This window comes from Grammomys surdaster, unplaced genomic scaffold, assembly GCF_004785775.1.
Source record: "Grammomys surdaster isolate TR1022 unplaced genomic scaffold, NIH_TR_1.0 125940, whole genome shotgun sequence".
NCBI classification, from domain to species: domain Eukaryota; kingdom Metazoa; phylum Chordata; class Mammalia; order Rodentia; family Muridae; genus Grammomys; species Grammomys surdaster.
This window is the reverse complement of record NW_021620762.1, coordinates 3,008,785-3,019,886: the sequence shown is the minus strand read 5'-3', so window position 1 is coordinate 3,019,886 and position 11,102 is coordinate 3,008,785. Positions and strand designations below refer to the sequence as shown.

The following is an 11,102-nucleotide window of genomic DNA, read 5'->3' as shown; positions in this document are numbered from 1 at the left end:
GAGAGAGAGAGAGAGAGAGAGAGAGAGAGAGAGAGAGAGGATATTCCTGTCATCTGGGAATAAGAATGCAGGAGGGTCCAAAGTTCACAGTTTGTCCTCAACTATATAGCAAGTTTGAGGGCAGCCTGGGCTACATGAGAACCCATCTCAAAAGTAAATAAGTAGAGATCTGAGCATGGTGGCGCACACTTTTAATCTCAGAACTCAGGGAGCAGAGACAGGCAGGTCTCTGTTATTTCCAGTGTGTGTGTGCGTGTGTGTGTGTGTGCTGAGACAGGGTTTCTCTGTGTAACAGCTCTGACTGTCCTGGAACTCGCTCTAGACCAGGCTTCCCTGGAACCCACAGAGATCCACCTGCCTCAGCCTCCCGAGTGCTGGGATTATAAGTGTATGCCAGCACGCCTGGCGAAAGGGTGTTTATAAAGGGCAGGGAGGGTGACAGAAGTCGGCCTGGGAAGACCTTTCAGTGTCAGAGCCCTTGCTGAAGCAGCACGAGGACCTCACTGAGTCCTTGTCACCTTTAACCCCCGTGTTGTGGGAGGCACAGGCGGGGATTGCTGGCTACTGGCCTATCTCTGGGTTCAGTGATAGATCCTGTGTCAAAGGAAATGGCAGGGCAGAGTACCTGGTGTCCTCAAATGCCTGCACACCGGTGCACACTCGTGTGTACACACACACACACACTTCTAGTGAAAGGACTAGGCTGGAGGTGCCTGGAGAGGCCTATCCAGCCTGGGCCAACCATCCTAACTCACCTCTAACTCTTATCTCCTAGGCCTGCCTGGGGCTTCTTCCTTGCTGCAACCGAGGTAGGGGCCAGGCACACTCATGGGCAGTGGGTATCTGACTGCTCTTTCTTCAGGCTGGAGGAGATGTGTGGGTGGAAGCAGAAGCAGAGGAAGCAGGAGCCCCTGGGTTCTACCTGATGGGTGCGGCTAGGAAGGGTCCCTGGTGCTGAGGACCCTTCCCCGCAGGTCACATGGTGGGCTTTAAGGAAGATCACTATATGCTTCGGGAGAACCTGATGGCCTCCGACCACCTGGACACGCCCATGCTACGGAGCGGGAACCTCAAGGGACGAGACACGGTCCGCTGGAAGATCACCAACAATGTGCAGCGGCCCGGCTTTGCCACCCATGCGGCCAGCACCAGCCCCACAGAGCTCGGTGAGGGCCAGGGCTGGATGTTGCCCTTCTTGGCACTACACTTAGGATCTCTGTTCCTGACCTAGGTTCATATCATTCCTGTTTTCACTGGGGGTTGGGTACAGGCCCAGAACTCAGTCTCTTTATGGCCCATCCTGATGGCAACAAAACTCTAGGGCCTGTGTGTACCTGGCACACTGACAACAGTCAGCCAGTTGTCCTCGGCCTTAGGCTGGTGTGTAGAGGTCACACTCTGCATAGTAGGCTGACAATGCCCATATCCCCCACCCAGTACCCTACGGGCTGTCCCTGCGCCTTGGCCGCCTCTGCACTGAGAACCTCTTGAAGCCCGGCACCCGAGAGTGTGACCAGCTACGCCAGGAGGTGGAGGAAAATGTGAGAACCAGAATCAGAGTAGGGGGCAGACCTGGGTGTGGTGGCCGCCTGTGGGAGAGCTGGGGGCTGCAGCCTCAGAACCTAGACTTTTTTATGCAGAAGGGAGAGGAGCTCTTTGGACATGTGCTTCCAATGGGGTCATCTTGGGTGGCAGCAGAGCCTGGGTTTCAGGGCTCATCCCTCAGCATATGGTAGCTAACCTTGAGAGGTGCTCTGGCCTGTCCTCAACTTTCTTCCCTTGCTTGCCAGCTGAACGAGGTGTACAGACAGGTGAGCGGCGCGCACAAGCTCCAACAGACAAAGTTCCGGTAAGTCGTGGGGAGCCCCAGGTCTGTGTGTGTGGTGGTGGTGGGATGCCTGCCTGCTCTGAGCCCTACCATCAGGCAGCCAGGATTCCCAGGTTTGGATGGGAGTTGTTCATCCAAGCTCCCACTCCAAAAGACGTGGCTCATGGCGACCTCTTTGTCCCCACAGACAGCAGCCCAATGCCGGGAAAAAGTGAGTTCAAGAGCACAAGGTGGGCAGTCCCACCTCCTTCCCTCCACCCTGAGCTCTACCCACCCTGCTCTAGCCCTCTGATCACACCATAGGAAGGGAAGGCCCTGAGTCTACCATCAGCTAGGCCCTTGATTCCTTCCTTTCCCGATCAATTCATCAAACAACTACTTGTAAGATGCATTTACCATGAGTCAAACCCTCAATTAAAACAAAACAGAGATCAGCCCCTGCCCCACCGGCTCATGGCCCTGCCCCTCCTCTCCCAGGGCCAGAGATTATGAGCCGCAGTTGCAGGCAGGTTGCCGAACAGACAGACCGGCAGGTCCTGTGGCTTCTGCCCTACCGGGGAGGGAATGTGAAAAGGAGCCCTACATCTAGTCAGAACTGGAATGGGCCACCCGTGGCCAGGCTCTGGCCAGCACCTCCGGGTGCTCACAATGGGCTCCATGTGCCTGGCCTTCTCAGCCAACACTCTCAGTAACCCCGCCAGAGTGTCACCCTTGCGAATTCCATGTTTCCAATGAGAAAACTGAGACTCAGGGATGTTAAGGCCCTGGTCTGAGGCGACCTAACTGTCAAGGACCAGAGCCAGAATTTTAACCCAGAACCTGACCTGAGCCTCCCTGCTGTCCCACACCCAGCCCTTGCATCAGCAGCTCTGTTTGGTGAGGTGGGTAGGGAGGCCCCTTCCTCAGGAGTAGCAGTGATTTGGCTGCAGAGTGGTGGAGGAGGAGCCAGCGTGGGCTTCCAGCACTGCCATCGCTAAAGACCCTGCACCTTCTGACTCACAACTTGTCCCTCCTCCTCCACTTGGACACACAATGCAGGCAAGACCACACCATTGTGGACACAGTGTTGCTGGCGCCCCGCTCCGCCAAGCAGACGCTACTGAAGCTGACAGAGAAGCAGGTGGAGCAGGGGGCCTTCCATGAACTCAAGGTGGCCCCTGGCTACTATACCCTCACGGCAGAGCAGGGTAGGTACACAGACTCCTTACGCTGCTCCCTCTCCCCCTCTCCCCACCACATGGCCCTGAGACCCGTGTCTGACTTGTACCCCAGACGCCCGGGGCATGGTGGAGTTCCAGGAGGGCGTAGAGCTGGTGGATGTGCGTGTGCCCCTCTTTATCCGGCCTGAAGATGATGATGAGAAGCAGCTGCTGGTGGAGGCCATTGATGTCCCCGTGGGCACTGCCACCCTTGGTCGACGGCTGGTAAACATCACCATTATCAAGGAACAAGGTTGGTCAGGGTTGGGGGCCCAAGGAGGCAGGAAGCAAGGCCTGGGCTCCTTGATCCTCCTGATATCCAAGTGGAAGTGGGACAGGACCATGGGGCCAGTCACTTACTCTCTGAGAACCTTAAAATCTCCATCTGTAAAATGGGTACAGGCCTTTGCAAGGAGGCCATGGCTGTGCCTTTGCATAGCACCTGGTACAAGTCAAGTGCAGCCACTGCTCAGTCTCTCCTCTGTCTTCTTTGTGGTGTTGGCGATGAAACCCAACATGGCAGGCAAATGCTCTACCACCGAGCTACAGACTCAGTCCAAGTGGGAATGCCACCATCTTTACTGTAATTTTCCGCCCACATCCAACCTTCCTTTCTCTGTTGAGAGGAAGACTTGGGTATGGCTTGGCACTTTGGATGCCTGAAAAGTCCTCCTGGCTCCCAAAGGTTCCCTGGCCCCTCCTCCCTGCACCAGGACGTTCAGCCCCAACTCTTAGGTTCTTGTCCCTGTCCCTACCTGACTTTCCAGGCTGCCTGCTGGACTTTTTCAACCCCTTCACTTCTTTATGAATAAATTTCCATCCCATTCCTCTGGAGCCTGGGATGGGAGGAGGGAGGAAAGTAGCTAAGAAGGAACCGAGACCAGGACCTGTTGACCAGCACCCGGGTTCCTTGCAGCTAGCGGGGTCGTGTCCTTTGAGCAGCCTGAATACTTGGTGAGTCGTGGAGACCAGGTGGCCCGCATCCCTGTCATCCGGCACATCCTGGATAATGGCAAGTCCCAGGTCTCCTACAGCACACAGGATAATACAGCACATGGACACCGGGTAAGGCTCAGTTGAGCGGGACTATCCAGTGATTTCCATGGTAGCTACCCCAATCCTGGGGTGTTGGCAGTATCCTTAGACAAAGATGGCGTGGCTGCCATCAGAAGTGGCTCACCCAAAGTGCCGAGAACACTCTGGGCAGGGTCCCATTACTGCCAGGAACTCAGGGCAAAGGGATCACTTCTCATGGATGGACCAGGTACCTACCGAAACCATCCTTGTATACTTGTGTGCTGCCCTTCAGTGACCCAGGAGAGCCAAGTCACCTGCCTGTCTAATCTAGTAGACTTTGGGGTTTTAATTATAAAAATTAAACTGGATAAAATGAAATTAAAATTAATTAATTAATTAAATTCTAATTGATTTAAATTAACAGGGTCTCAAACTGGAACTTGATTAGTAGACCAGGCTGACCTGAAACTCACAAAGATCCATCTGCCTCTACCTCTGCCTTCTGAGTGCTGGGATTAAAGGCCTGCACCCACCACCATCCCTGACTAAGGGCTTTTTAATTTTTAATTACTTACGTGTATGGGGGTTTTGTCTGTATGCATGTCTGTGCACCACACGCGTGCTCAAGGAAGTCAGGTGAAGGTATCAGATCTCCTAGGACTGGACTTAGAGACGGTCGTGAGCTGCCATGTATGTGCTAGGTGCTGGGATCTGAACCCTGGTCCTCGGGAAGAGCAGTCAGTGGTGCAAACCACCAAGCCATCTCGCCACTGGCTCCTCACACATGTTTTTAATGACAATGTCTCAGTATGTAGTAGCTTTGACTATCCTCAGTCGTGCTGTGTAGACCAGGCTGGACTTGAACTCATAGAGTTCTGCCTGCCTCTCCCTCTGAGTTCTGGGAGTAAATGTGTAGGCTACCATATTCTGTATCTTTTTTTTTTTGTTGTTGTTGTTGTTGTTTTATTTTTCGAGACAGGGTTTCTCTGTGCAGCCCTGGCTGTCCTGGAACTCACTCTGTAGACCAGGCTGCCCTCAAACTCAGAAATCCGCCTGCCTCTGCCTCCCAAGTGCTGGGATTAAAGGCGTGTGCCACCACCGCCTGGCCATATTCTGTATCTTGAGCCAGCCCCCCAATTCTGTCACTGTTGGTCTTCCCCAGGCTCATGCAGCCCTTCCTAACACGGACGGCCTTGACATGGTTACTGTCCCTTGATTCCCAACCAGTACTGGGAAGAATGAAAGCCAAGCCGTACTGGCAGACATGCATGTTTTCTTGGTTTTGGTTCTGAACTAGATGGACATGGCAGAACAGGCCTGTAATCTAGTACTCAAGAGGCCAGGGCAGGAAAATTACAAGTTCCAGTCATCCCAGGCTATGTAACAAAATCTTGTCTCCAAAACACAAAATAAGGGCTGGAGAGATGGCTCAAGAATTAAGAATGTGTACTGACTTGCAAAGCCACTCCAGGCAGCTTACAACAGCCTGGAGTTCCAGCTTCAAGAGAGCCTCTGGCCTCCATGCTCAGTCACGTTCACTCACGTGCAGGTGACCCCACATAGACCTGCATAAACACATACAATTAAAAAAAAAATAGTGGCCGGGCAGTGGTGGTGCACTTGGGAGGCAGAGGCAGGCGGATTTCTGAGTTCGAGGCCAGCCTGGTCTACAGAGTGAGTTCCAGGACAGCCAGGGCTACACAGAGAAACTCTGTCTCGAAAAACAAACAAAAAAAAAAATAAAATAAAAGTAGGGCTTGGGGTGTTCCTCAGTTGGCAGTAACCACCCAGCATGCGAGAAGCTAGGATTCGATCTTTCATGTACCATATAAACAGTGCATGGTGGCTACAGTCTCAGCACTCAGAATCTGGTAGAGGCAGAACTATCAGGAATACAAGGTTATCCTCAGCTACATACTGAGTTCCAGGTCCGTCTGAGCTACATGAGAACTTCAGGCCTGTTTGGCCAGCAGAGGGGAAACTACTGGCCCAGGCGACTGAACCACCATCGATTTCCTTACTCTGTCTTGTTGTTTTAGTTTAGGCGATTGCTACTAGCCCAGGATGGCTCACACTAGCAGATCCCTTGCCTCAGCTATAATAACAGCCGTGTGCCACCAGGCCTGTCTCTCCCTACTTTTCTCCCACCTACATACAGACTTCCTTTTCCTTTCTAGGCAATCTCCTATAGCTATCAGACTAGCCAGGCGTGTGCAGAATTGAACTGCTGATCTGCAGCGCCACCTAGTGCTTTTGGAGAGAAAGTCTTTTTCATCTCATGCAATTGGGTAACACTGCACGGGACAAAATCTAGGGGCTGAGCCTGCCGTGGTGGAGCACTCTTTTAATCCCAGCACATGGGAGACAGAGGCAGGAAGATCTCTGTGAATTCAAGGCCAGCCTGGTCTACAAAGTGAGTTCCAGGACAGCCAGGGCTATTCAGAAAAACATGTCTTGAAAAAATATTCTGGGGGTTTCAAGATAGCTAAGGGATTAATTTGAGTCCCAGCACCCACATGAGGTGGCCGATAAACCCAGCTTGAAAAGGTGCAAATCTGCCTCTCCTTTCTGGCCCCTGCCATGACTTCCATACACACACAGTAAACGATCAAACACTCTGAAGCCACATGGAGGGGAGGGGAAGAGAGGAAGAGAGTGGGGCGGGAGTGTTAAAATTTAAACATAGGAAAGCTAGGGTGAATGGGAGACCCATCAAGGGTCTGGGGCCCAACAGAATCCCTGATTTCAAAGCCACACTATAAGGGACAGATTGACAGACAGTTCTTTCCCTCCTGGGCATGCCCTCAATCCCAGCTGCCCTGGGCTAGCCTCCTGCCTGTTCAAGAGACCTCCTGTGCACTATCCTGGCGCTTGGTTCACACCCTAACCCTGGCTGACCCCGATTCTTTCTGTTGCAGGATTATGTCCCCGTGGAGGGTGAGCTGCTGTTCCACCCCGGAGAGACCTGGAAGGAGTTGCAGGTGAAGCTCCTGGAGCTGCAGGAAGTCGACTCCCTCCTGCGTGGCCGCCAGGTCCGCCGCTTTCAAGTCCAGCTCAGCAACCCCAAGTTCGGAGCCCGCCTGGGCCAGCCCAGCACAGCCACAGTTATCATCGGGGAACACCACGGTGAGTAAAGCCTAGGTCGGCATAAGCAGGTGGAGAGGAAGCCCCAGGACCTTCTAACAGGACTTGTCAAACCTGCAGCCAGGGCACGGTGTCGAACGTGAGTGTCACTTAACCAGCAGCAGGGTCATACACATCCAAGTGTCTTCCTGCAGTATCAGGAACATAGGTATTCTTGTTTTGGTTTGTTTTTCTGAAACAATGTCTCACTATATGTAGCCTTGGTTTTGTGTGTGTGTGTATACTTCAGTGTGTGGTGTGTGTGTATACTTTAGTGAGTAGTGTGTGTGTGGTGTAGTGTGTGTGTGTGGTGTATAGTGTGTGTCTATGAGTGTGTGTGTGGTGTATAGTATGTGTGTATACGTGTGTGTGGTATGTAGTGCATGTGCGTGCATGTGTATATATGTGTGTGTAAGTGTGTGTGTATGTGTGTGTGGTATGTAGTGTGTATGCATGTGCATGTGTATGCATGTGCATGTGTATGCGTGTGTATATGTGTATGTATGTGTGTAAGTGTGTGTGTATATGTATGTGTGTGTATATATGTGTGTGTATGTGTGTGTGTAAGTGTGTGTATATATTTATGTGTGTATGTGTGTGTGTGTGTACTTCACTGTGTGGCACTCAGGCTCAAGCTCAGGCTCTCGAGCATGACAAGTACCTTTCTTGCCAGAACCATACTTATTTTTTAATGTAATTTTATTTTACTATTTTTAAATTCTGTGTGCATCTGTGTGCCTGTGTGTGGGCATGTATACCTGACTGCTGGTCTCCACTGAGTCCTGAAGAGGTTTTGATCCCCTGGAGCTGGGGTTAAGGCTGCGGTGAGCTGACCCAAGGACTAGGAACTGAGCAACACATGCTCTTAGCCGCCGACCTATGAGAAAGCCGTTATCTGGAGCTCAGATTTATCTAAGCATCCTGTGCTGAGCCGACTGCCCTCATGACAACCATAAGTTGAGGTCATGTGGCCATAGGCAACAATCAACCCCACCCCCTTCCCAGAGAGTTCAGTCCTTAGCGACCCCTGTGAAGTACTCAGGGGAGGTCCCTAGTGAGCAGATGTTCTCTGTGGAACATTTCCTGGCCTGCCAAAAGAGGAAGAAGGCAGACCAACCCCTTCTCCTCACTTCTCCGGAGAGTCTTCTGGACTTTCACCGACCTGGCTGACCCCTGCTGCACCAGACCCCCAGAGGGTAGATGAGCAGATTTTTTTTTCCTTTTGTTTTTTGAGTCAAGGTTTGTTTCTATAACCTAGGCTGTCCTGTAGACCTTGAGCTCACAGAGATCCGCCTGCCTCTCAAGTGCTGGGATTAAAGGCGCACGCGGCACTGCTGCTGCACCACACACACACACACACACACACCAGTGCCCCGACCCCCACCCCCACCCTGCTAGATGACCTGATCTTTAATTGAACTTTTAAACTGGGGAAGCTGTGATGTTTAACAAAATCTCTGGCGCACCCTGGTGGTAACATACGGAGCCAACCACCTAACCTCCGCACCCCTTTAACTAGATGAAACGGACAGGAGTCTCATAAGTCAGACACTTTCATCGCCGCCGCCACCCCACGGAGACCTGGGCGCCCCACAGAACCCCAACGCCAAAGCTGCCGGGTCCAGGAAGATCCATTTCAACTGGCTGCCCCCTCCTGGCAAGCCAGCGGGGTATAGGGTAGGTGAGGGGTATTGGAGAGGTCTGTCACTCACCTTCTAGTGAGTAGACTGCCCCAAGGGAGGAGGAGGACACGCTTGGTACCAGTGGGCCGGTGAAACCCCATCTTCGACCCTGCAAGCGGGAAGACCCATTCCTGAGTTCTTCAGTTTTGTTCCTGGAATGGGGTCTTTGCCCAGCCTGGGGGACCCGCTGCTCCGCCTGAGTTTTGCTGAGAGCCACCAATGTCACTTGTACAAAGGGAATCCCAGCGCTTGCCGCTTCCCACTGAACACCCCACTCACAGGTGAAGTACTGGATCCAGGGCGACTCTGAGTCTGAAGCCCACCTGCTGGACAGCAAGGTGCCCTCCGTGGAACTCACCAACCTGTATCCGTATTGCGAGTATGAAATGAAGGTTTGTGCCTACGGGGCACAGGGTGAGGGGCCCTATAGCTCACTGGTGTCCTGCCGCACCCACCAGGAAGGTAAGTTTGCTGATGACTCTATCCACCTGGGCTACCCTGCTGTCAGTGTACCCAGGCCTCTCTCCCTCCCTCCCTCCTTCCCTCCCTCCCTCTCTCCCTCCCTCCCTCCCTCCCTCCCTTCCTTCCTCCCAGAACAGCCCTCCCCCTGCCCCTCTGATAGGGCTCTTTCTGTTCCCTTCCAGTACCCAGCGAGCCAGGGAGGCTGGCTTTCAACGTAGTCTCTTCTACGGTGACTCAGCTGAGCTGGGCAGAACCAGCTGAGACCAATGGCGAGATCACAGCCTATGAGGTCTGCTATGGACTGGTCAATGAGGACAACCGTAAGGACCAGATTTTCTGGGCTTCCTGGAGATGGAGGGGCATGGAGATGGGGGGAGGTGTGGGGTCTGTGTCATTTCTAGCCTTTTTGGCCCCTTATCCCCAGTCAAGCAGTAAGCCTGAGGCACTGTATGGTTTGGTTTTGTTTTGGATTCATGCTGGTTTGCATTCCAAGAGTACTGAGATTGTGTGTGTTCCCTAGGGTCACTGGCCCCGGGGAGGATACCTTTTTGTACAGGGAACCAAGGTTATTGTTATACATTTCTCTTAGGGCCAGAATAGCTTCCAAATTTAGCAGAATGTGAGGCAGGATTGCCACCTGAGCCCAAGAGTTTGAGAGCAGCCTCAGGAAGGTAGCAAGAACCCTTCTCAGGAAAACAAACAACAAACAAACAAAAAAGGCCTGAGAATGTAGCTCAGTTGGTAGAGTGCTTGCTTGCCTGGCACGGAAAAGGCACTGGCTTCAATCCCCCATGCTACATACACTGGCTGTGGTAGTGTACATCTGTGAGGCTAGCACATAGGAAGTGGGAGGCAGATGGATCAGAAGTTCAGAGCCATCATTGGCTACTTAGCAAGTTTGAGGCCAGCCTGGCATACATGAGACCCTGTCTCAAAAACTGAATCGCAAAACAAAACACCCACAAAAAACACCAAGAGAAACAAAGCAACATTAAAAACACAGAAAGCCTTGAATTTCAAATATATTTCTGTTTTTAGAATAGCTCACTCAAGGCTAGGAGTATTGCTCAGTGGCAGAATGCTTGCCTCACATTCGCAAGGGCCTGGGTTCAATTCCTGGCATTTCCCCTCACCATCACCCCAGATTTCATTCAGTATTTCAGTCCTGGAAGAGAGACAGTGGCTAGACAATCCCTGCCATCGATAGGAAACCATGAGAGCAGCCCACCTCTCCCCTGGGGAAGACTCACCTCAGCTGGCTGGTCCCAGTGAGGGAGAACTGCCTCCATATGACCAAAAGAACAGTGTACTACCTTGGTACTTCTTACAACCAGACTAGCCAGGAACCAAGCCTGCAGCCCAGGGAAAGTTCGTCTCTGATGGTTTCCTCATGGCTCCAGCCTGCTGAGACCCCAGCTATGTTAAGAATGTGTTGGACTACCTCCCTCTCCACCCAAGGGTCTGTGCTTTGGGACATACCTTTCCCCTCCACTCACGAGCTGACACAGATATGACAGCTGCTACCATGGTTGCTAGATGCCTTCCTTTCAGGCTGATGGCCCTCCCCAGCCACTGCTCCTATGTGGGCTGTCTGTGTCTTCTTTAACCCTTGCTGGCCTCAAACTCAGGGCAATCTCTGTCTTAACCTCCTGAGAGCTTTAATTACAGGCTTACCTCCAAGGTACTACCTGCTGCTTTAAAAACAAAACAAAAACTAGGGTCTCACAAGATAGCCCTGGGTGATGTGGAACTTGAACGGTTGACCAAGTTGGCCTCTTAACTCACAGAAAT

General features: G+C 52.4%; 1 protein-coding gene across 1 annotated transcript in view; it reads left to right on the top strand.

Moving 5' to 3' along the window:
• The window catches only part of Itgb4 (integrin subunit beta 4), a 34,904-nt gene that overhangs the window by 17,390 nt on the left and 6,412 nt on the right, over positions 1–11,102 (top strand). The window contains exons 19-30 of the mRNA XM_028752818.1: positions 776–809; positions 975–1,166; positions 1,438–1,541; positions 1,791–1,849; positions 2,016–2,039; positions 2,867–3,015; positions 3,101–3,280; positions 3,944–4,092; positions 6,963–7,170; positions 8,687–8,844; positions 9,131–9,311; positions 9,494–9,631. Of these exons, the coding sequence (XP_028608651.1) occupies positions 776–809; positions 975–1,166; positions 1,438–1,541; positions 1,791–1,849; positions 2,016–2,039; positions 2,867–3,015; positions 3,101–3,280; positions 3,944–4,092; positions 6,963–7,170; positions 8,687–8,844; positions 9,131–9,311; positions 9,494–9,631 (1,576 nt within the window). The remainder of the gene's footprint in view (positions 1–775; positions 810–974; positions 1,167–1,437; positions 1,542–1,790; positions 1,850–2,015; positions 2,040–2,866; positions 3,016–3,100; positions 3,281–3,943; positions 4,093–6,962; positions 7,171–8,686; positions 8,845–9,130; positions 9,312–9,493; positions 9,632–11,102) is intronic.